At 36.9% G+C, this 26,019-nt stretch overlaps 4 protein-coding genes and 1 pseudogene across 4 annotated transcripts; 3 read left to right on the forward strand and 2 right to left on the reverse strand.

The window, feature by feature from the left end:
- Positions 1 to 4,199: 4,199 nt before the first annotated feature.
- On the reverse strand, positions 4,200 to 6,425 carry LOC120006823 (GSH-induced LITAF domain protein). Its single transcript, XM_038856914.1, has 3 exons — positions 6,047 to 6,425; positions 4,610 to 4,736; positions 4,200 to 4,504 (listed from the first exon to the last, which is right to left on the reverse strand). Exons 1-3 carry the CDS (start codon positions 6,238 to 6,240, stop codon positions 4,421 to 4,423), a joined length of 405 nt encoding a protein of 134 aa, XP_038712842.1. The 5' UTR covers positions 6,241 to 6,425; the 3' UTR covers positions 4,200 to 4,420.
- A 1,988-nt stretch (positions 6,426 to 8,413) lies between these two features.
- LOC120007785 lies at positions 8,414 to 9,527 on the forward strand. The gene is made up of 2 exons (XM_038858238.1): positions 8,414 to 8,746; positions 9,017 to 9,527. The coding sequence occupies exons 1-2, from the start codon at positions 8,495 to 8,497 to the stop codon at positions 9,353 to 9,355; spliced, it is 591 nt and encodes a 196-aa protein (XP_038714166.1). The 5' UTR covers positions 8,414 to 8,494; the 3' UTR covers positions 9,356 to 9,527.
- Positions 9,528 to 12,647: 3,120 nt separating this feature from the next.
- Positions 12,648 to 13,662, reverse strand: LOC120008007 (annotated as a pseudogene).
- A 455-nt stretch (positions 13,663 to 14,117) lies between these two features.
- On the forward strand, positions 14,118 to 15,256 carry LOC120006915 (leucine-rich repeat extensin-like protein 6). The gene is made up of 3 exons (XM_038857037.1): positions 14,118 to 14,353; positions 14,556 to 14,745; positions 14,984 to 15,256. Exons 1-3 carry the CDS (start codon positions 14,269 to 14,271, stop codon positions 15,030 to 15,032), a joined length of 324 nt encoding a protein of 107 aa, XP_038712965.1. The 5' UTR covers positions 14,118 to 14,268; the 3' UTR covers positions 15,033 to 15,256.
- Positions 15,257 to 19,156: 3,900 nt separating this feature from the next.
- LOC120006914 (dual specificity protein phosphatase 1B-like) lies at positions 19,157 to 25,824 on the forward strand. Its single transcript, XM_038857036.1, has 7 exons — positions 19,157 to 19,268; positions 22,649 to 23,305; positions 23,907 to 23,987; positions 24,086 to 24,221; positions 24,749 to 24,869; positions 25,120 to 25,265; positions 25,359 to 25,824. Exons 3-7 carry the CDS (start codon positions 23,913 to 23,915, stop codon positions 25,544 to 25,546), a joined length of 666 nt encoding a protein of 221 aa, XP_038712964.1. The 5' UTR covers positions 19,157 to 19,268; positions 22,649 to 23,305; positions 23,907 to 23,912; the 3' UTR covers positions 25,547 to 25,824.
- The last annotated feature ends 195 nt before the right edge of the window (positions 25,825 to 26,019 follow it).

The raw sequence follows: 26,019 nt of genomic DNA on the forward strand, positions 1-26,019 counted from the left end.
GGACACATTTTTAGGTTTAAAAAAAAAAACACATGATTGCAGAGATGGAGGAAGGAGAAGAAGATGGGAGGAGGAGGAAGAAGAATTATTCTCATAGATGATTCAAAAAAATGAACATAAGACTAAGAAACCAATTTGACATGATGTCCAAGTGATACAACAGCTATCACACACCATGAAAAGGGGCTCGCGCTGGCAATTTAGAGCATGAAGGTAGAGCTGAAACTCATGGAGAAACTGTTATACTTGCAGAGATAAAGCTTATCAGCTCCGATTACATATGTATTGATAGAGACCTACTTTTCTCTCTTTTATTTGTGTTTCTAGTGACCTTTTGAACCAAGTTTGTCCCATCTATGTATATATTCTTATAATGTGATATATAAATGTCTTTGCCGTGTTCGTAATTTAAAAAATATCCATGTCAAGGAGTCCGTATCGTGTCCGTGCTTCCTAGCTTCTCACTGTTAGAGAAGTCGTTTCATCTAATTCTTGCACTCTAACTCTGAAGCAGCAGCACCAAATGAGATTTATACCCCAAAGGATCAGACCATGCCAAATCTATACAAAGTCTATTGAAAATCCAGACTTGAACATGCCCATTGACAATAACCAGAACACTTCTAAGAAACTAAAAGTCAGTCAGTATAGAAATACCACAATCTCAGTCAGTTCTAAATTCATATTCTGGTTTTCAACCTCTCTTTTCCTCTTAAAGTTTAAAAGTGACCAACCAATCATGGAAACCACCTGTATACTGTTAGCATCATAGCCTGTATGAAAAAACCACAACTTAAAACAACAGTCACAGACCATTTCAAGTGTCCAGGGTAATTAATCCTGGTTGCGCTCACAATTGCCTAAGGTCTGAACCCAGATGCAACAAGATTGGATTACAGGAGCCAAAGAACTTAGGAAGCTAGGTCAAGATGAGGAGAATAAATAATACAACTATACAAGGAGGAAAGCCAAAGCATCGACACACATAATAGTTGCAGAAGAATGATATTTGATACTGACACGAAGTTTCTTGACACGTAAATGCATGCATGGAATACTTCATTTTCCTTTTATTCCATGGAACTAAAGCAGAGAAAAAAGAAGAAGATAGAAGATAGAAAGTACAGACACACACACACACAGAGTTGCCCACTTTGTCTTCTTTATTGATGAAGAAGCTTGGTATCATATTTTGACTCTCACAAATCACCAACTTTACATGCGTTGAAATCCTCCTAGCATAACCTCAGCAATTCATAAAAGACTTTAAAAAAAGACACAAACCAACTTCACCCATTACAGAATATCATTTGCCCATGATCGTGGAACCCATATTGTCCACCCAATGAGCATCAGACAACTTACATTGACTTGTGGCTTAGTTGGGCATGGACGTGTGGTTATGGGTTGATTTTGGAATTGGAATATGGTACCAATAAAGTGAGGGAAGGAAAACAAGAAAGGAGAGAGGTCAGGCAGAACAACTCTTCAGGGTATTCAAAGTTCAAATGGCCTTGAAACCTCTATGGTTTAGAGAAATGTTCAAACAAACAAGAAGATGCTAACATAACCAAACATGATCTAAATATCTCTTCAAATATTTTTGTTCTGAGGCCTCTAGTCAAGTTTCCATTCTTTTTCAAGGTAAAAAGAAACACAGAATTAAAAGATACAGGAAAAAAGATAAATTGCTGATATACAAGTACATACACAGTGGCATCACATGAACCGTTAGAAGTTTATAAAGTGGAGAGCTATTGTTCAAACAACAATCTAAATCTCAATTCTTTTTCCCTTCAAGAACTTCTCATAAACAATTTCGACGAACCTCTTATTTTGTTTCTTCACTCTTGTCTTGAAAAAAATGTTCAAGAAAACAAACAAAGTAAGAACATAACTAAGCAGGATATGGATATTTGATAGAGTCGTGCCCATACACGCTCAGCACCCAAGGCCCAACCGACACCCACCCATATGGGCCGGCTGTACCCAAGGCCTCCCAGGCCATACTAGAAAACCTTGGGTACTAAGGGAGGCCCATACCTCCCCCTATAAACAACACCTTAGCTCCCACATCTTTCGATGTGGGACAATCCTATCAATACCCTCCCCTTCAAGACCAACGCCCACGTTGGTCGTGCACCATGGCCGACCACTCCGGCAGGCGCACCCGTTGGTCGTGCACCATGGCCGACCACTCCGACAGGCGCACCCCCGTTGGTCGAGCACCATGGCCGGCCACTCCACAGGCGCGGCCCCAAGTTGAAAGCACAACAGGATCATGCTCCGATACCATTGATAGAGTCGTGCCCATACACGCTCAGCACCCAAGGGCCAACCGACACCCACCCATATGGGCCGGCTATACCCAAGGCCTCCCAGCCCATACTAGAAAACCTTGGGTACTAAGGGAGGCCCATACCTCCCCCCTATAAACAACACCTTAGCTCCCACATCTTTCGATGTGGGACAATCCTATCAATATTTCACCAAACTCTATATATTATCTTCGCATGGACCAGACAGGGAACTTGGACAGCTTAAGTTGGGTCATGCAAGTCTCAGGAATATATTCCACAACAAGGAACTGAGAGGATTGGAATCATGCAAATCAATGATGCTTAAAGGATCCAGATCTAATCCCAAACTATCATCGACTATAAATAGAATGGTTGAAGACAGAGCATTGTATCTCAGCATCAACATGCAAAAAGAAGACAATTTTTTAGTGACTTATTTCTAAGGAAGTGATGTCCTACATGAGGATAAAGAGTCTTGTTTTGTAGCCAAGGATGACTTGCCTGAAGCCTCGCTAGGAACCTAGAAAAAGATATTAGGGTCCTTAAGTGGCATTACAGGCAGTCTCCTTGGCTACGAGACTGGCTCTTATTTCTCATGCTCGACCTAATCTTCTACATGGGTTGCTCTTGAAGGATTACTCCATCATCTCCTCCCCATGTATACTTTCATGAAGAAACCAATAAAGGTAGAAAGGTACATGTTTAAAACCCTAAAAAACACATGCTCATAGGCTGTGTAATGACGTAGGGATTTCAGCCTGCTCTCAACCTATACATCGAGCAAGATCTTAGTTCAATTTTACATTGTAAACGCGTTGAATGCAAGCTTGATTATAAGGCTCATTTCACATACCACAGAATAAAAATCGGTGAAACTCAATTTATACGTACGAGAGCTTTCATATACTTGAAGAGATGCACTTAAATTATAAACTCTCAAGTAAATTTTATTGTACACTTATAGCGTTTACATTCTAACAGATTGGTGACAGATTTAAGTAATATTTCATTTTTAGTGGAAGCTTGATTCCAATCAAGTTTGAGCCACTAATTGAATCCAATTTTGAGTTTAACTTTGAGCTCTTTTTTTTTTTTGAACATGATTCGAGCGTTTACCTAAGCTGGCAAGCACAACCGAGTTTGAACATCCAAAACATCACTCGGTTAAAAAGCCAAAAGCCTGGGGATTTTTGCATCTGTCAACAAACTTGGCATTGGACAAATTAATTCGGATATGGAATGGCAAAAAAAAAAAAAGAAGATATTTTCAGTATCAAGCACTTTGTTATCTAAGATTTCTGCCAAAAATATTTTTTCCCACCGTTCACTGTGAGCAATTGTTTGTTCAGAATTCCAAAAACCAAGTGTTGTTAAAAGGTTGGCTCTATAACTATTTGATGCCTGTATATGCAAGCATAATAAGTTGGCTAAATATATTGGCACATAGAAATGCATAGGAAGCAGAGATATTCAGCTTCAATTGTATTGTCTTCATATATTGTTGACTTCGTATGGATTTACAATAGATATTGACAAGGACGGTATATGGTTAACAAAAAGATTTCCTGTCAAGCATGTGGACAATCCAGCTTCTATAAATCGAGAGAACGAAGAATCCCTAGCAATAACTTCCTAATACAGCAGAACATTTAGAGGCCGTGACTTGAGCCAGCATATCGACACCCAACAGAGAATGATATTTGCTTGTGGGAAATGATGACTAGATGTCTAGATCAGCATTGGAATGCAATTCAACCTCCATCTAAAGTCCTGAACCCCATCGAAAAACACACTCCTATTTAAACAGGGCATCAAAGGCTCCATTATTTTCACCCCGCACCAGTTATAAATTTGCACTGTGAAATAAGGAAGCCCTTACTAATATTTGTATTTTTAATGCACATGAAATATGTTGTGTGATATACCCATTCAAAAAAAATGAAGATACTGTGTGATATACAAATACAGTACTTTCACACCATTTGAATATCAAACCACAATACTTGTTTACAGCTCCATGTATAGGTAATTGTAACAAGGAGTTACCAATAAGCAGATAATAAAGCACAAGCAGACAATTAAAGCAGTACAGGCACAATGCAAATAGTAGACTTATCATATCACGCAGGTAATGCAAAGCTCTCCTGCGTCCATTGGGGAGGATCCATAACTGCACAAAGATCTGATTTCTCGAAGTCAGCAACCTAGAGGAAACAATGGCAGAGACCAGTGATAATGTTAAACTAACAAAGTATATCGTCAAACAACTACGATCAGGGTAAAGCAAGGGAAACTGACGGGCAACATACCTTTTCTTTGCAGCTCGGGCAATAGTGATACTTGTGCCAAAGGCAGTCCATTGAAGGGCAAAGGAAGCAAATTCCAAGCATAAATGGCATCATGCATCCAACCACAGCTGCCAAACTTGGCTTTGATCTGCATTGCAAATAATTGTCATAAGATGTATTAGGATGACAACTTCAGTGATAAGAAAAAAGCAATTGCTGATAAGTGATAACTGACAAGACTTTGCAGGGAATTAGAAATTCCCCCTCCCTCCCCCAACATAGAACAATTGAAGAAATAAGGTACAACTAGAATTTTATTGACTATCCAAACCAATTATACTTTATAAACCTTATCAGTTTTCTTTTTTCCTTAACCTGCTTCTAGAAGATAATCTGTTTGATAATCTCAATATCATTAGGGAAAAAAAGAATTTCGACATGTACATCAAAAGGCACTTTTTATACAATGTTTTACCACATAATTTTCATTTTTTGAGAATCAGAATCACGGCATAGAGTACAAGGATGTCTTCATCGCGCCAAATTATTCATTATTTCCTTTACAAACAGATTAAATAATAATTAGCATCTACAAAGAACAAGAAAATATATATATTCTTTTGTTCAGGTGGACGGAACTTTATTTTTCTATTTTTATTATAACCTCAACCTAAGGATGCTTTTCTCAAAATATAAGATATTACCTGTTCTCAAAAAACATTGCATGTGAGGCCAATTAAGAATTTCAGCATAATGATACTATCTGTAAATCTATTATAAAGTCCTCTGATTCAACAAAATCCAGCTGACAAAGTTTATGACAGTGTTGCTATACTATACACGATGGAATGCATACGCATTACATAAAGGTTCATCCAGTTAAAGTATATAATTAACCACAAGCTACAATTCTCAGCATACTCAATCTCAATTTGTCACCTAATAAAAATTTACCACTTGAGTATAGCTTAAAAATCTTTTCTAGCCCCATTCCCCCAAAACTCCGAGATGACTTCCTCAGCAACACAAACACTTCGCTTCTTCTATCGTATGTAACTCCCCCATCAACATAACTATTGCCGATGCATGTAAAGTATCAACTGTGTCTTTATTTATTTGTGTACTTATTTGTTCATGAGAATTTACTCCAAATACCAATCAATATTTGAAAATTGAACAGATTGTCAAACCAACTCATCAAAGTGAAATTCTAGAACAGATTTGCAGTGCTTAGAAGAATACTCGAATGCCATAAATAACGTATCCACAAAATTCAATCCAAACTACATTCTTCAACCCGAAGTGAACATAATAGAAATATAGAATTCAAATAACTGCGCATTAAACCCTAACATCGTGAAAACTTTCACGCAAACAAATCCGTTTAAAAACAAACTGATAAAATCAGATTCAAAACAAGCCGTATCACGTAAAGAGGGGATCGGGACAGCAACTTACTTGACAGTTGTAACTCCGCTACTACCACAGAAAGCGCAGTTAATAGGGGCAGGAGTATCCCGATAAATCGTCTGTTGGATCGGTATCCCCTTCGGATCACCGAACACGGCATTAGGAGGGACCATTCCTCTCTGGTACGGATTCTCCCGGACGTAGTAGGGGACTCCGAGCACCGGTTCGTCCTTTTTCGCCATTTTACAAGCTCTCACCCTTCCGATCGTTGAAATTCTTGATCTATAAAAATCTGCCTTTCCTTCCAACGCCCTTATAATCTATAGAGCCGCCATCGTGGAAATTTCAAAATGGCGGAAATGACCCCCAGTCGCTGCAGATGTCAAAGCAACGACGGAGTAAGCTTTGAAGGTTCTCTCGGCGTAACTTGTTGGAAACTTCCTCGCTGTTCCTTCTAGATGCCTGGAGTCTAATGGGCCTTGACAGTTCAACAAATTATTGGACTAGGCCCTGAAAGTTCTTGCTCAACTTAGACTGGGCTCGGCCCATTACTCATCACTTTGATTAGTGATTACAGATAAAGCCACTGAGGTATGTTCCCTGCAAGCCCGTCTAGCAAATTGTGCAGAGAGAATGAATAGGGAAAAGGGAATTCTCAGTCAAACATACTTACATACATACATACCCCCACCTGGCCACCCACCAACCCGTTTTTCATTATTTAAAAATAATGGTGCAATTTATTTAGTTGCAGAGACTCAGAAGAAGGAATATTAGTTGCAGGGGGGGGGGGGGGAGAGAGTGGTGTCAGAAATAGCAGGAAGAGATTCGACATCAGGAAAAATCCGAGTGATAATGGTGAGATTCCACGTCAGGTCTAGCCGCGGCGGCTCACCCAATACACGCGGTGCATGCTCGTCCTCTTCTGTCTTGTCCACTACTTCTCTTTATTTTATTTTTCTTTCTTTCTTTTTGTGCCTTCAATAATCAAGCAAATTATTACAAATTATTTAAGTCCAAGTCTCGATTTTTGCTTTTATTGATTCACACATTATTTAAGTACTTGGGTTTATTAATATTGGCTTTTAGTAATAACTTAATTAAGTCATACCTAGCAAATGAGCCATTGGTTGAGTGGCAATGACTTTGCATGTCCCTGACTGAGGTCATGGGTTCTAGTCTCACCTCCTCCGAATATTTACAAGGAGGTGTGTGGGCTTCGTCTGCCCCTATGTGGGCTTGATAGTCTGCCCCTGTGTGGGCTTGATTTGTGCCTCCTGCGTGGGGCCTGTTGACACCTGTACTTTCAGAGGCTTGATCTGGTGGTGTGTGGTATATTGTGTTTGTACTTGTACTCAAAAAAAAAAATTAAGTCATACCTTATGGACTCGAGAGACAACATTCTTATAGCCACGCTCTGAGTTTTGACTCAATATATCATGTCGTCAGGTCAAGTGAGAAACTTATGTGTGTGGTCTTGACAGTCCAAATTTAGGCTCATATCAGATATCCAAAGATAAGTTTGTATGGTATCATTTTCGTTTTAAAAAAAACTTAATTAATTTGTTTGGTTGGTCACCAAAAGATGAAAGAAACTCTTTCTATAGAGGCGAAGAGGTTGACATATAATACTTTAGGAGGTATTATGCTCTTTTTCTCTCTAAATTCTCTCATTTCTCTCACTACAAATCCCAGCACCATCAAATTAATTTGATGGTAAGAATTTTTCTACCCCACACCACAAAGGTGTCATTGTGTCAAGCTTTACGATGTGTTCGTAGTATAATTTTTGTAAGGTTGTTGAAGATCTCGTCCGATATTCTCACTTCTAGAGTTGGTCACCTAAAGATGAAAGATACTCTTTCTATAGATGTGGTGGTTTTGCTTAGCCTATAAGATTGACTTAAAAAGGTTGTCTTATCCCTCAAAAATAAGTTAGGGTTTTTTTTTTAATTTTTAATGAAAGTCAAAACCTATCAGATAGTATAGCCACCATTTCTTTTATGATAATAATAATAATTGAATTATAAATTCAATAGGATTTCAATCATTTTAGTCAAAATTTTAAATGAGCAATTAATTCTCATAATACTAGAATTATTATATGATTTTTTTTATTACATTCTCGTAAACTTGAATTATCAAGCATAAATCAGATTATTAGTCTCGGAAATCAAGAAACTGTAGAAGAAACTCCCGGCATTCTTCTCGGCAACCGCGTTTTACCGGATCTCCCCTTTACAGAGGACGATGTTTGAAGTCACGCGCATCGGCACTCCAAACGAAACGCGCGTGGTAGAAACAACAGATGAGACAAAATGAAATGCAGAGTGCGCTTGACCGTTCGGGGACCCACGCGCCTTCAGACGTCGCGTGTGTTAGCCCCCATTTCTCTCAAATTTTTTTGTTATATTCTCCCTTTCAAACTCTCACATCCTCTCTCTCTCTGACTCTATTCTCGTTCTCTCTGTTTATGCTTTGATTTTTGATTAGTGAATGACAGCTCCAAACATGGCTGCCATCACTGAATTCCTGGAGAGGTCTCTTCGGAAATGTTCACTGAATACACATCAAAACGGCGTGGTTATATCAGGGGAGAGTCGCAGATCGTCTTCCTCCTCCTCTTCATCAAGCTCAGTTGACTCTGCCGCAACACAAAATAATCAACCACAAACCTATGAAACCACATTGGAGCTCAACTCCCACCTCTCTCTTCCTTATCATTGGGAACAATGTCTCGGTTTAGAGGTGCATTTTTTCTTTTGTTGTTTCCTTTTGAATTAAATCATTAATTAGCTTCAATAAATGCAAGACCCAGTTCAGATCTTGCCCATTCTGGATAGGATGTCTTTTCGATTTTGTTCTTTGATTAGCAGAACAAGAAAAAACCTAAAAAAGGGAATGACTTTCTTCATTGAATCCATTTCTGTTTGTTTCCCAAGAAAAACAAAGGGAAATCCTGATGGGTTTTGATTTTGATGGGAAAATATTTCTTCTTTTGTTGTTGTTTGGGTGCAGACAGGGGAGGTTTACTACGTAAACTGGAGAAATGGAATGAAAGCAAAAGAGGATCCGAGAAGAAACAATATTATGACAGAATACAACAATGGAGAAGATTTGTACTCAGAGTATGAAGAAGATAATTCATATGACAGTGAAGAATCATCATCTTCATCATCTCCTTCTCCTTCTCCTTCATCATCAAGAGAGGAAGATGGAGGTGGTGATAATGTGCTTGTTGTGGCTGGTTGCAAGAGCTGTCTCATGTACTTCATGGTCCCTAAACAGGTCGAAGATTGCCCTAAATGTACTGGTCAACTACTCCACTTCGATCGATCGGAATCTAGCTCCCCTTGAACACACTTAATTCCAAGACTTTTTAATTCATATTTTTCGTTTTCTTTACTTTTTCTTTCTCGGGAAATTCTGTTTGTGCTTCTATAAAGATTTTTCTAGATTGCACTGTCGAAAATGTGAGACAAAGACTACTTTTATTCAATCACAAATGCTTCTTCCTTTATTCTCCATATATTATTGTTTTCTTCTTCACCAATACATCAAGTCCTGAGAAATATAAACACATAAGAAAGGATTGATAAGGAAACGATTACGACGTGAAGTGAGAGGTCGAAAGTTCAACTCTCACGTCCAATCGTATATCCCTTTTGTATGAAAGGAAAAAAAAAAGAGTAGGAATTAATATGATACAGCTTGCACATATCATTTCTACAAATTTCTCGCCGTCTAAGGAGGGTTGAATTTGTATATATGATTGAGTTTTGACATTTTAAGTAAACCAATTAAGCAGTTTTTGAAGTTTATTGGATCTCAAAGATATAATAATTCGGCGTGCAAGTGAGGGTTTCTCCTCTTAATTTGGTCAACTGCTCCGCGCCTGCTTCACCAATAATTATTTACACTGATTATATATATACACACACATGCATAAGTACTTGTTCTTCTGTTGTCTGTGGGTGTGACCACTTAATTATATACACACAAAATAATAGTAATTAATATGCTTGAAGGTGTCAACTCTTGACTTCAAATTTCAAAATAGAAGTAATAAGAATCTTATTTAATAAATGAGATCCCAATCATCCTAGGAACCGACATAAATTAAGGGATAAGATGAATTACCGGATGATTAGGATCCCAATAACCTTAACATTTTTTAATTTCAAAATGTATTTTAAATAACTTATTGAACATTGAAATAAAAAAAAAAAACTGACATAAATTGCCATTAGAAGGTCTAATTTATTTTCTCAAGTAAGGCATGGTATATAGGTATTGAATAGGCTTGCAATTCTTCCACTATTAATATGGAAAAAAAAAATTAATTGTCAAGTCAAAACATAGACTTTTTTTTGCCATTCTTCATTGCAAAACATGCTTTATTTATGAGTCAGAGAATAACTTTTTCTCTTTTTTTTTTCCCTAGGTTCAAAATGATCCATGCCTTCGCACACATCTTCAGACCACAAATTTTTATAGAATGGAGTTCGATATATACGGTGAAGAAGAATACGACCACCACAACACATATATATATATACATGTATATAGGTGCGTATAAAGGTATATCTACGCACATACGTGTGTGTGTGTGTGTATATATATATATATATAACACTATTATAAGAAGTATGCATGGAAGAGAATGAGACATGGTAGTGTGTGTGAGAGAGAGAGAGATGCTTTGGTAGAAGAGAATAAGAAGAAGATGGTCCATATAGTGGTGTATAATAGGCTTAATAGCTAATATTATAGCTGGACCTGTGAAGAACAAAGGAACCTTTTCTTTACTCTTACAAAGAAAGGAATCTATGCAGACATGAATATGACAGAGATGTATAGAGATAGAGATACATACACTAAAAGAGTTAAAGAAAAAACCAAACTCTCTCTCTTGCTTTGCTAGATAACTCTCTTAATTTATGTGTGTCTGGTGATCTGGTTGATAGGTCTATGTATCAATGATCAGAGCGTCAAAGACAAAAAGGGCACAGACAGACCAATTTATTCTTGAATTTTTATGACTCACAAAAGGGTTTCCTGCTGGTAGGGAATCTATATTCATTTGTCTCTATTCATTGCTCATCTCTTCATCATGTCCCTTTCTTCCATTTTGCTTCTCTCTCTCGACTACACTGCTTTTTACACCCTTTCATGTTGTTTTGCTACTTCTCCTAACCACATATATATATATTTAAACGCCTAGAATAAGTAAATGACTGAGATTAAAGAGTATTTAGGGTTTAAGATATAGGAGTTTAGGGGTTAGAGTTTAGATCATAATGTTTTGGATTTATGATTTGAAGATTATGATTTAGGATTTGGGGATTTTAGGAATCACCTTTAATCTCAAATATTTTAGAGTTTATGGACCTAAAAATTGAGATACTTACTTAAATCCCAATAAATAATACATATAGCAGCTTCGTTCATTGTGACCATTGACTAATTCTATGAAATGAAATACTATTAATCAATAAAATCAAACATTAGAAGAACAAGATTGGTATGTTCCACATTGAAAATTAATATGATCAAGATTCTAATTTACTACAATAATTTGCACCATTCCATTTCGCTCGATAATCATTGAGTTGGACGAGGATGAATCATTAAAAAAGAATACATAATTTTAATAAATATAATTAACCATGGAAGTTAAAAACTTGCCAAATTATTAAAGATAATAGTATAAGCCAGATTCTTATTTGTAGTGTGATAAATTATGTAAAGGTAGTCTCCTGTCATGGACTAAAAACATATATACATTATACATCCGAGTCACTAATTAGAGTATTAAGATGATGTGTATCAATCTAATGATCAGGTTGAAATCTCCAATTTTGGGTTTAAAAAAAAAAAAAGTATATACATTAAGCTTACAGAATCCAAAACAGACCCATGAAAGGAACATATAGCTAGAAGTCACATGTTTTAAGGGCCCAAAAATGAAAACTTGAAAAGACCACTAAAGTTATAATTTTAGTGCTTTTGATATGACTGATTTAACAACCTTATCGTAATGGTATACTAGAAAATATAAATTCGAGAAAATGGAGGAAGCCAGACAGGCAGCTTTTCATGGGCTTTTCCACCGAAGACCAAACCAGGAAATAATCGGGCTTCCATTGATCAAAGTTTGGGCCAATATAATGAATATTAGAATTTCCCGAGATGAGCAGAGCAGGGCAGCAAATTATGTTGATTTCTCATCCGCTGCGAAATGTTTAGTTTGAGCACTAATTAATGTTCAAAGCTCGACTCTTTAGTCACAAACCCAACAGGGTTGGAGTTGGTAATGAACTCAAGTGTCTGTGAAGGCTAGTTCGTCCAATCGATGCAGATTTTTGTTTGTCCGTTAAGTGTTCGAAGAAATGCTCTTTTGTGCTGATTTGCTTACTGCTGGTAAATTTACAGTTGTGATGTTATATGCTTAAAGCCCTGATGATTCACTTACCTAGGATAATTGAAAGTAATCAATTTGCAGACTTTTGTATGGACTTTGGAGGAAGCATAGAGCGCAATGCATGTTCTGTAATGGATTCCTTCTGTATTCTCGCACATATATACATGTGCTTGTTTATGGAATTTTGAGAGAGTCTGGTATGAAGATTTCACGTGGATTCCAAAAGAAAAATATAGGGTTATGACATTTCAAAAATTTCTTATTCTGGGTTTCGAGGATCACTTGCCCATGTTCATTGAAAATAATTAATTTGGAACCTTTTTGTAAAATTCGTTGAATTAATAGCATGCAATGTTACCCACAATAGTTTTCTTCTGTCTACTTGGGCATATCTGTGCCTATCCATGGTGAATTGCTTGCTTTAAGACCTAACAAGCCAATATTGAAATCAACAAATGGTTTTATGCATGGTTTCTTTACCTTGTAGTAGCTCCAAGCCTGTTGACCTGATGGCTGGTGGAGCAGCAAAGGATAATGGCCGGCCACTACAGATAGCCACACAAGCAGTGGATAGATACAGGGTTCCAGCAACAGGTCCAGTTGTTGTTGAAAGGTAACATACGAATGTCTTCTTCAGATTCTCATTAGGTTCAGTTTCAAAAGTCTGACTGAAAAGAGACTCAAATCCACCCCCTCTGTGATTCCTTTTGCTGTCAAGTTTACTAATTTCCCCCACGCAGCTTCTGTTACAGAAGATCCTATTTTCCTTGAATTTTTTTGGGACTTCTCTGCTTATAAAGCAGAGCTCAATATCTGTAACCTTCAAGATTAAGGAAGAGCTTTCTGCATTTGAATTCCAGAAGGGGTATTTTGGTAAACGGATTAGATATTGATTCATCCGGGTGACTTCTTGACAATTTTATAAGAAAACTAGAAGTTTCCAGTTGAATTTGTTTGGGTTGGCTGCTTTTGTTGGACAACAAAATGTACAGTAATGTGATGATCTGATTGCCTAAGAACCATTTGATGGGTTTTCTTTTGGGATGCAAGGAAAACAGGCTTGATGGATATCATATTCAAAGATTACTTCTCCATCTTATCTTCTCTTCCTCTTTAAGACCTTAAGATCAACACCTGGAGTAAGTGAGACACACGTGGGGCTACCAGACTCAACACCCTGAGAATTGTTGCTGACTGTTTGTTGGCATGAGCGGACAGAGTTTGATATGTGGTGAAACATATTTTACTCTGGCTTTTGTTAAGGGAGTTAATATTTGTAAAATCATGAGTAGATGATTTGTTTTACAGATTTATACTAAAAGTTTGGTTGGGATGGTCCAGTTGATTGCAAGAATTATTTGCGAATGTGGGAGTTTGTAAGTTCAACTTTCATGCTCAGCAGTTTCAACGTTATTTTCTTACATGCGTCAAAGGTCCATGAGAGGTTTTGTGGATTTAACTATCTTGTGTGAGTTTCGGCATTGTTCTCCTAGCTCGGGTTTTGGTCCGGTCTTACTTGTCGTCAGCATGAAATGGGTTGGATTGACAACCCGAATTTAGAACTGATTCAGTTGTATAGTGAACATGTTGAGCTAGAGAATTCTCGGTTATAAAAAAAAATAGAAGGAAAGTTCACAGACAATATATATAGCACTCTCCATTGCAAAAAAAAATGTGAAAAAGAGAGAGAAGTGATCATTTTGAAAGTTAGCTTGGAAGTTGAAAGTTAAAAGGGCTTTGTTCTGGGGCTTAGTCCATCTACCTCCTTGGGCATATAATTACATATGGTCATCTTCAAGTACTAGCTCTTGCTCTCTCTTTCGATTAGTCTGAAAATTCGGAAAGGATGAGTTACCGTCCTCTTGCTTATGATGATCCTTATGAACCCCCACCTCCGCCGCCGCCACTGCCGCCGCCACCACCGCCGCCAGGTATGTCGCCGGGTGGTTTTTTCTTTTTTTGAGGTTTCGTTCGCACAAATTTTTTTAATTACAAATATGATTATTAAGATTGCTGTTGAGGTTGTTGTGGTTATGGTCCTCATTGCTTATAGAGTTGTAGTTGTAAATCACTACTATATATGTTGAAAGATGAATAATTTGATTATGTTTAACTTGTCTACTGCTGTTTTAGGGCCTCCATCACCAGGGTATCCACCTCCTCCTCCACCACCAGGGTACCCACCTCCACCTCCACCACCATCTGCGGTGCCCGAATACTATTCCCGGCCTCCACCACCGGAATACTATCCAGCACCAGCACCACCACCTCCTGGGCAGGATCAACCTGAAGACACTGATTGCTTCTCATTTTTAAAGGGGTGGTATGTGATTTATCTATACCTCTACCTTTTTGGCTTTGTACATGCTACCATAAATACAAGGTTGATGATTCTTATGTATCCAATTGCTCTATATATGTTGTCTTGATTTAGGACATTTTATAACAATGTAGAGGATATCAGAAAAATGTTAGAATATTAACAAGACACATTATTAATTTTTCATTGGTTTTGTAATTTGATCCTAATTAAATTTTCTTTGATCTTTCTTGGATTGCAGTTTGGGAATACTTTGCTGCTGCTGCCTGCTGGAACAGTGCTGCCGTTAGGACTTTGTTTAAATGTGTCTCATCATATATTTATCTGTCAATTGTGATGCTTAATTCTCACTTAAGTATCTATACAATACAACATCCCTGCAAGACTGCCACATGTATTTTAATTTGAACCACTTCTGTGCCAACAGGAGAGAATGCTTTGGTTCACGACTCTGGTGTAAATTGGATGAATGTAATTTATTGTTTCAATTAACTTCTCGACGTTTCCCAAGGCATATCTACACGCCTCTTCTCTTCTTCGTGCATTTACCTTCTCCCAACGGCGATCGACTCTTCGCATCTCACGCGTTTCTGTTTCTTCGCGCATATATGTCCCAGATTTAACAAGGTTTCTCCTCTTTTTATGCCAGAGTTAAGAGCATCAGGTATTGGCTGCGAGTTGCTCAAAACCCTCAATCTTCACAAGATTACGTTGCTGCCTTCTTTCATAGTATTATCGGGCAGCTGAGTTGTCCTTCATTACTGGATATGGTATTTATCATTCTCATAATGATACAGATTTTTAAATATTGGTATAAGATTCAAAATGTGTTCTGTTTTCGACATGTTGCACTTGATTTGCCCTTTTATTTCTCTTTGCAATATGCTTTGAGCCTGTTCCAATTTGGGTCCATGCACCATAAAACTGCAGTGCTTATTGTTTATGGTGAATAGTTTGTTATATCATTTACGACTTGGCGACAATTCTTCAATGCAACAGATCATTTATTTTTGAATACTGATATTGGGTTTCCTTCATATATTGCAGGGGAAGATGGGAGAAGGAGCTGACCGTATTGGACTCGCAGGAAAATAATGGCCAGGACAATTTTTATATTTGCTTATCTCAATCATGGTACTTTTCTGCCTTTTTGAGTTAAATTTGTTGGTTGCCTCGATTGTTTATCATCCGTTCCTATTTGTAGGTTTTGTTTGAAGGGATGTGATTTTCAGTGGTATCTCTACAGGTGACATTGGGTTGTTTTGTTTGGTTTTAAGCGTGCAATTTCTTTGTTCGTTAAGCACACTTTGCTGTACACTTCATGGTCTCCATGTTATCATTTTACTTTCTCTTTGTTCCTAGATTTTGTCCCTGCCTAGATTCTCGTCTTTGTTAATAGATTTCATCTTTCTTGATATATTTATTTCCATGTTTTAATCAGATGAATTAAATTAAAATAAAAAAAACATGAGTAATTAGGAGATACATAAGACCATGACTGTCAATTTAAGTCTTTTGTCAGTTCATTTGGTGTTTTTTCCCCTCCTGTCATAAGTACTATAATATGCATAATCTAATTGCCCTCTTACTAAGTTATTAAATTATGTTTGTATGTGTGTGATCTGTGTCCCCTTCAATTTTTATCAGAAATTCCTTATAAAAAATTTGGTATTACCTAGGTATACAAACTGGTGCCCATGCTTTTAAGATGCTAATGACTCCTTTTGTAGGTAAGTAAATTAGTTTCAAATACCAATTTCCCTTTTAAGTGTTCTTTTCTCTATTTTTGTTAAATATCTTGGAAGCTACTTTGAAAGATGTTTTTATCATTAGGAGAGTAGTCAAATAATAAATGGAAAGTAGGCAATGGGCCGACCACCATGTTTTCGGTAAAGCCCATGAAGCCCACCAATACGCAATAACTCAGATCCGAAGCCAAAATACAAAAAAAAAAAAAAAAAGGATTCTTAAGCAACAAGTTTCTGGCAACCGTTTAAGCTAGTTTTCTGGTTAAAAAACTAGGTTAATCTGCTGATTTGCTTACTGCTGGAAAATTTACAGTTGTGATGTTATATGCTTAAAGCCCTGATGATTCACTTACCTAGGATAATTGAAAGTAATCAATTTGAAGACTTTTGTATGGACTTCAGAGGAAGCATAGAGGGCGCAATTCATCGTTTAAACGACACGTACGAGTTGTGGTTCTGTAATGGAATCCTTCTGTATTCTTTTGGACATGCATGTGCTTGTTTATGGAATTTTGAGAGAGTCTGGTATGAAGATTTCACTTGGATTCGAGAAGAAAAATATAGGGTTGAGAATTATTTCAAAATTTCCTTACTAATTCTGGGTTTCATCAGATAAGCATATCTGTTCCTATCTATCCATGGTGGAATGCTTGCTTTGGTACCTAACAAGGCAATATTGAGCTGCTCAGTAAACCTATCTTGCCGTCAAGTTTCTATCCTTTCGCTCTTATTCTTGTGTTCTTGCTTCTCAAATCAAAACCATATATTGAAATGATAGATATTAACAAAACCCATGAACCAGAATTCATGTCTATCGACAGTGACAATCTGAATATACTTTTCTGATGGATTCTCTTTCATGATCTACCTGTCAAAAACAAGTAGATCAACTTCTGTGTTTATATATATCTATTGAACTTACAGGTTTCAATCGACAAATGGTTTCATGGTTTCTTTAATTACCTTGTAGCAGCTCCAAGCCTTGTAGGTTTCAATCAACAAATGGTTATTAATGCTTTTCCTTCAATTTGCTTTTGAGACTTTTCTGCTTTATAATAAAGCAGAGCTCAATAGCTGTAACCTTCAAGAACAAGGAAGAGCTTTCTGCATTTGAATTACAGACGGGGTATTTTGGTCATCGGATTGGATATTGATGCATTCAGGTGACTCGTTAACAATTTTGTAAGAAACCTAGAAGTTTCCAGTTGGGTTTTGTACAGTTTTGATGGAATATCAAATTCAAAGATTATACTATGCTTGCCCATCTTATATTTTCCTCCTTTTTAGGACCTTCAAGATTAAAACACCTGAGTGGGCCTACCAGAAAATTGTTGCTCACTGTTGGTTGGAGTGCGGAGAGAGTTTGGTATGTCGTGAAACATATTTTATTCTGGCTTTTCTTAAAAAAAGTGTCGAGCATATCTTTTGGATAGTTGAGTGGGCATGCTCACAGAATCAAGTGAATTCTCCACGGATAATCAAGAAAATCCTCCAAAAAAATACTCACAACTAATTTCAATTCTCGACCTTAGCATCGTCCTTCTTAAACCCAGAAATATAATTAATTGAGTTATTGCTCTGTTGTTAGGGAGTTAATATTTGTAGAATTGTTTTACTTATACTAAATGTATAACTGTGTGTGTATAGGAGCCGGACTATATATATATATATATATATATATATATATATATATATATATATATATATATATATCATTAGAAGGTGACAGCTTTATTTTATACGTTTATGTGAGAATTCAATAGGACCTCATAGAAAAATTCATCTATACATGTATATACACACATATAAGCACAATAGGAAACTCCTCAGACAATATATATATATATAGCACTAATTGCAGGGAAAGTTATCTCCATATATACTGTTCGGTGGTTTGAGCTTGTGATGTTAAGGTGGAATGAGGGTCAAAGCCACGACTTTCAACGAGATCAGCTTTATTGCAAAGAAAGTTAAATAATGTGAGAAGTGATCATTTTGAAAGTTAGCTTGGAAGTTGAAAGTTAAAAAAGGTTTTGTTTGTTTTGTAGCAGAGCATTTGTAATGCTAATTTTTTGTTGATGTGCTTGAGCCAACAAAATATATTGATACAATAATATAAATTTACTTATTTAATTTTTGGTGTAATATAAGTGGGACCCGATATTGATTGTTGTGTAAATGTGAGTATGTTAGAGGTGAGACCCACATAGATAGCAAACACGAGGGCACGGGCTTTGTCATTCCACAATGGTGAGATAATAAAATCCATCCATGCTCCTGTAATGTCCCCATCACAATTGCTCTTAGTCCATCCACCTCCTTGGGCATATATGTACACATATATGGTAACCTTCAAGCACCAACTCTTGCAACCTTCAAGCACCAGTTCTTGCTCTCTTTCTCCATTAGTCTGAAAATTCAGAAAGGATGAGTAACCGTCTTCTACCTTATGACGCCCAACCACCATCAAGTATGTCGCCGGCGGATTTTTTTTTTATTGCGAATATGATTATTAAGATTGCTGCTGAGGTTGTTGTAGCTATGGTCATCATTGCTTATAGACGTGTAGTTGTAAATTACTACTATTTTTGAAAGATGAATAATTTGATTATGCAAACTTGTCTACTTTTGTTTAGGGCATCCATCACCAGGCTACCGATCTGTAGTGGCCGAAGAATACCGTTCCCAGCCTCCACCATCTGAATACTATCCAGCAGCACCACCTCCTGGGCAGGATCAACCTGAAGACACTGATTGCTTCTCATTTTTAAAGGGGTGGTATGTGATTTATCTATTCCTCCACCTTTTTGGCTTTATACATGCTCCCATATAAATACAAGGTTCATGATTCTTATGGTTCCAATGGTCAGAATTGGTCTAATTGCTCTAATATGTTCTCTTGATTTAGGACATTTTATAACAATGTAGAGGATATCATGAATAAAAATATTATGAATCTCAGTAAAAAGCATATCAGTTATCGTAGTAGTGGACCTTATCTCTTGATTGATGTAAGTGTAAAGACTCACAAAACCTTATGATTAAACCAGAAAATAACATATCTATTATTACTGGAATACTTTTTACTAAGATTCTTATCACTTTCGTATCAAAAAAAAGTTAGAACATCAACAAAACACATTCTTTTTTCATTGGTTTAGTAACTTGATCCTAATTAAATTTTTTTTGATCTTTCTTGGATTGCAGTTTGGCTATGCTTTGCTGCCCGCTGCCGCCGCCGCCGCCCGCTGGAAGTGTCATCAGAACCAGCCCAACACATCAATCAGATGGCTACAGCCCAAGCCCCAGAGTACACCATACGACCGTGGTCTACAGTCGCCGAATAAATGAAGCGTTTTACTCGTTCGTTGATGTACCTGTCGTTCTTTTATGTTAAACTTGTGGTGATATATTTTGCAAGACTTTCGATGTGGGATTCCCCACCAAAGAGAGAAATTTAAAAGAGATATAATAATAAATTAATTTAAAACTGTGCAATCATGATTCACTTCATGATTGATGGGCCCATGACAGGCGTCGGTCCCTTTTTTTTTTTTTTTAAAGGCCCACACAGGTCACACACACGCTAAGCCATGCCCGAAGGGTATGAAGGTCACTACTACGGATGGAAAACTACCCAAATCCCAAACCCCCTGTTGAGAATAGAACCCTGGACTTCAAGGTCCTGGGCAGAGACAACCTTACCAATCAAGCTATCTCCTATTCTCCGTGGGTCCCATATTTACTTTGGCTTGAAGCATTTTATTTTTTATTCTCTCACTACTTTAATATTAAAATTTGTTATAACTTTCTTTTATATTATTGTAAATGAAGCTTAGTTGCACCCTATTATTTGCTTAGTACACTTCAATCTAAATAAACCCCAGTTAAAATTAAAACAATTATGAGTTCATCCCATTCTCTTTTTTCTTTTTCTTTTTTATTTTGCCATTTACATCCCATGTACAAACCTGCAACTCTTGGTCATCTTCCTCATTCGTTCAAACCCTAAGCTCTCTCCCTCTCTTCTGGCAAGAATCACTCTCCTCCAACGACTAAAACCATGAAATCGAGACCATTTGCACTGCCCAACAATGGCACCCAGAAGGAGGAGAAAGGATAGGCATGATGATGAGAGGAGAAAGAACAATGATGATGGCCTGGATATCATGACCCAACTCATGACGGTCCACCTCCACTATGGCTGGGCCAACTCCAAGCCCAAAGAGAAGCCGCTTGGCTACGGTGCACATACAGCAACCGGTCATGCTGAAAACCACCGCAGCATTGGTTGATGCCAACTCCCCCACTATCTCGTACTGGTTGACGACGTCCATCAGATTCTTCATCGTTGATGCCTCTCCTCCTCCACCCATCGGAATCCTTGATTTCTTCGCCACCTGCATCCTTTTCTCTCTATCGAATCCCTCCTCTCTTCTCTCTATCTCCACTTCTTCCACCATCACAATCTTCGTCTTGGTTCCATCGATTCATCTCCTCGGCTTCCAGTGAATACGACCCTCGCTGGCTCCACTGCTTCCGAATTTCCCAAACCTATCCTTTGCCTGAGGAATAAAATGGTAGGGTTAGGAGGGATGTGTATAGATCAAGATTTTTTGTGTTTTTTGAGATGTACTTAGCAAAAAGTGGAGTGCAACTAAGGTTCATCTTATTGTAAGTTTATAACTATTTTTTATGAAAATTCTTAAAACTAATTTCAATACAATGTTTATTACTGTCAAGTATGATATTATACTATTATATTTTTTCTTTCTATCTTAAATTAATTAATCATTTGTTGACCTATTTAATAATTGATATAAAATGACACATAATTAAGTTATTTATTTATTATACTATTACTAATATTTAGAAATAAAATTAATTAATTAAAAAAACGTGCGATTCAATCCCTTGACCCTTCAAGCTAACCGGTTGAACCTTCAAAATTACTTTCACGGATTGATGCGCGGGTCGAGTCTGATAACATTACCCGGAACAGTGTTGTCGTTAGGACTTTGTTTAAATGTGTCTCATCATATATTTTTCTGTCAACTGTGATGCTTAATTCTCACTTAAGTATATGTTTAATACTTGTGACTCTCAATAAACTTGATAATTGCACATTTTTGGAATGTGGCTTTATGTTATTTTGAATATAGAGGAAGGGGAAGGGGATGGGGATGCTCGAACTCGATATTTCTATAAGATACCACATACATGAGTGTTATATAAGTTACTCGTTCTCAGCTTTTTGTTATTTTGAGGTATTAATATAGGAATCTAATTAAGTGAACTGTTTTGCATTGTTTTACTTAATTTTCTTGGGCTTCAATTTTTTTAATTTAAAAAAATAATAATAAATGGAAAGTATGCAAGATGGGAAATTCTATCTACACACTAATCTATTATTTTTACACCATTTTTTGAACATAATAAATTTACCCTAAAAAGTTATAAGTCTACACACAAATAATTTTTAATTTTTCTCCATCAGTTATGTAATCTTATGTTATAATTTGTACTGAATATACGATGAAATGAACTTACAAAGTATTATTTCTGGTCTTATGCTTAAGCATTTGACTGGTATTGGTACCCATTCAAAAATTCTGATTACGAATATGATTATTAAGATTGCTGTTGAGGTTGTTGTAGCTATGGTCATTATTGCTTATAGAGGTGTAGTTGTAAATTACTACTATGTTGAAAGATGAACAATTGGATCACGCAAACTTGTCTACTAGAACAACGTCCACCAGCACCATCGGAATACCATTCCGAGCCTCCACCACCGGAATACTACCCAGCAGCACCACCTCCTGGGCAGGATCAACCTGGAGACACTGATTGCTTCTCATTTTGTAAAGGGGTGGTATGTGATTTATCTATTCCTCCACCTTTTTGGCTTTATACATGCTCCCATATAAATACAAGGACGTTGATGATTCTTATGGATCCAATGGTCAGAATTGGTTCAATTACTATTATTTTAAATGGGGTCCAATTGCTCTAATATGTTGTCTTGATTTAGGACATTTTATAACAATGTAGAGGATATCAGGAAGAAGTTAGAATATTAACAAAATACGTTCTTTTTTCATTGGTTTTGTAATTTGATCCTAACTAAATTTTCTTTGATCTTTCTTGGATTGCAGTTTGGCTATGCTTTGCTGCTGCCGCCCGCTGTAACAGTGCCGCCTATAGGTCCTTGTTTAAATATGTCTCATCACATATTTATCTGTCAATTGTGATGCTTAATTCTCACTTAAGTATATGCTTAATACTTGTGACTCTCAGTAAACTTGATAATTGCCCATTTTTAGAATGCAGCTATATGTTATTTTAAATACAGAGGAAGGGGATGTAGATGATCGAACTCGATATTTCTATAAACTATCATATACATGAGTGTTATATAAGCTATTCGTTCTCGGCTTTTTGTTATTTTGAGGTATTAATATAGGAATCAAATTAGGCGAACTGTTTTGCATTGTTTTCCTTAATTTTCTTGGGCTTCAATTTTTTTTAATTTAAAAATAATAATAAATGGAAAGTATGCAAGATTTTCCAGAGGCAATGGGCCGACCACCATGCTTTTGGTAAAGCCCATGAAGCCCACCAATAGGCAATAACCCAGATCCGAAGCCCAAAAATTGATTCTTAAGCAACAAGTTTCTATTGACCCCTGCGGACGGAAAACCCTAGAGTGCTGTACTTCGTTGCGTGGACTCTTCTCAATAGCGCAAAAGCGGACGAGGAATACTAGCTAGAGTGCTGTACTTCGTCGCCTCGTCTCTTCTAAAGTGAATCCGGTAAGAGGTGGTTTATATTATTCTTTGAGTTGTTGATTAGTTGCTTTTCGTTTTTGAGGATTTTGTGCCCCTTGACTTAATCGCCGGGAATGACTGATCGACTCCTCTCCTCTCTAACAAATAAGTTTAAGAATTCCCCTCTCTATGTATTTTATGGTCTAGTTGTTCATTGTTGGTCTTGATGATTGACAGGAAATTCATGTCAATTGCGCCAATTTCGTTTCAAACGCGGTGTTTCCTTGTGATAAATGTTTGCTGGAAATTTATGTTGTTCATGTTATCCTTTAGGTGTCAATTTTGAGGTTTCTTTGTGTTAACTACGTGCTGGAAATTTAGATTTTTTCGCAATTTTGGGTGCCAGAGCTTGAAGTTTCTTTCGCAGGAAATTGGAGTCGTTTAGGTCATTCTAATACTAAGTGTTTCTTCCTGCTGGTGCTTGCTGTTGAGTAGTGTTTATTTGGGGTAAATCTTATGGATAATTCGTGTTTGGGGGAATAACCTATGTGCTGAAAATTGTGCTTGTGTGCGAGCTAGTTGCCATTCGAACATGTTGTGAAAGCTATAATAAACATGCAATATTCAATGTTGATAATACCGGTAGGAACAAATGGGAGCAGTTTTAAGATCTAGCAATTGGGCAAGAATCTTTGAGGGAGACAAGTTCCCATGTAAAATTGAGGAGGTAATGAAGTTGCAAAATTTTCTCTCTTTTTTTTTGCTGCCTTGGATTTTTGGTGCATAACTTGTTAGCCTGAATTATCATTATTCTGGGTTTATCAGGGTGTGTTCTTGGGTTCTTTTGCTGCTGCTAAAAATAAGGCTGTACTAGACAAATTGAATATAACACACATTCTGACGGTGGCATGTTCGTTGTCTCCTCCACATCCAAATGACTTTGTGTACAAAGTTATTTCAGGTATGGTCAATCGTCCTTTTCATATGTGGCAATAGTTTTCTTGATTTTCTCCTTTCCGTTTCTGAACTAGCCTTCAAATAATTTTAAATTTTCTCCATCAGTTATGTAATCTTATGTTATAATTTGTACTGAGTATACGATGAAATGAACTAGCAAACTATTATTTCTGGTCTTATGCTTAAGCATTTGACTGGTATTGGTACCCATTCAAAAATTCTGACTAGAGTTTCTTCATTCTGTTGAAGCTCACTTTTTTGGCCTTGCATATGACACATTGCAGATTTAATCCCATGCCTTCCTCCCCTCGAACTCCATACTGTTTATTTGCAAGTTTGAGCCTTAGTGAGTTCTTAACTACCAACTTTGTCAATCCTTGACGCCATCATTTCCCTTTGTCTGCATAGTGTTACTCTTCTACTCTCTTTTTTCTCGCTTTAGGAATATCGTTGAAGATTTTATCAGTTTTATCTACCATAATTGTGCATTCTTGTATTCATAATGAACTTATGATTTTCTTTTTGATATAGTTATGGACAATAAAGACACAGATATAAGAAAGTACTTTGATGAGTGCTTCAGTTTTGTTGACGAGGCTAAAGAGAAGGGAGGTAGTGTTTTGGTTCATTGCTTTGTGGGAAGGTCTAGAAGGTAATTTTTTTCCCCGTTTAGGACAAGTCACTTAATCAAATGATGCTTGCAGTATTAATAGAAATGTTGATGATGTTTTGTACTTTTAGCATGTTAAGCGCAGTCCAATAAGAAATTCTTGAAGCATTGATCTGAACTTGTTTTCGAAATTGTAGAAAGCCTTCTATATCTATTACCAACTGCGCTCTAGTACTTGAAACCATATCGTTTTACAGATTGTGAAATAATTTATACTTGTTCTGTCTTTCAGTGTGAGTATTGTTGTTGCTTATCTGATGAAAAAACATGGTATGAGCGTTTCTGAAGCTCTGGAATATGTGAGGAATAGACGTCCTGAGGCTGCTCCGAATTCTGGTTTCATTTCACAACTACAAGACTTTGATAAATCTCTTCGAGGTACATAAGTTTTGCCTAAAACAAGTTACACAGAAAGTCTTACTTTCCATTCATTTGCCTAAGTGTTGAAAGAGAACCTTGTGTGTTACGCAGATAAGCCACGGAGACTTAGAGCGGTCCTTACCCCAACCATTCATAAATTGCTGGCATCTTATTGCTTTGGAGACTTGAATCAGGGTTCTTCTCTCAGCTGGAATCTTTTGCTGTGGCGAGTCTTGGTTTCTCTCATTTGCCTAATCCTGATCCAATGGCTATTACTTAGTTTTATTAAGATCTTTTGACCTATACAATGTTTTAGTATACCTAGAATTTAGTCGTAGCTTCCCCCATATTTTTTGCGGTCTCTCACGATCACCCGGAACATGCATGGATCACAACATGATTTGGGCCTGACTCTACTTCGTTGGGGGAGTGGGAGTTCAGCTTTACCCCTAGACTTTGGCTATTGTTTGGGTTTCCTATGTTTGGGTCCACAATTCAAGTGTAGAGGCTGGAACGACCATGCCTCTTCAATTCATTTTTTTTGGGTTGTTGTGTATGTTACTATTATGGTTCAAAAACTAGCTTAACCTGTTAATCTTTAAATATCATAATTTATTGTCTTCACGCAGAAACAGAAATACCAAAAGAAAAAAGAGAGGTTCATGTTAATATATATATATATATATATATATATATATATATATATATATATATATATATATATTTTGAATTACAGGGAAAGGGGATAGGGTGGCTCAAACTCAAAATTTTT

This window comes from Tripterygium wilfordii, chromosome 10 (genome assembly GCF_013401445.1).
Source record: "Tripterygium wilfordii isolate XIE 37 chromosome 10, ASM1340144v1, whole genome shotgun sequence".
Classification (NCBI taxonomy): domain Eukaryota; kingdom Viridiplantae; phylum Streptophyta; class Magnoliopsida; order Celastrales; family Celastraceae; genus Tripterygium; species Tripterygium wilfordii.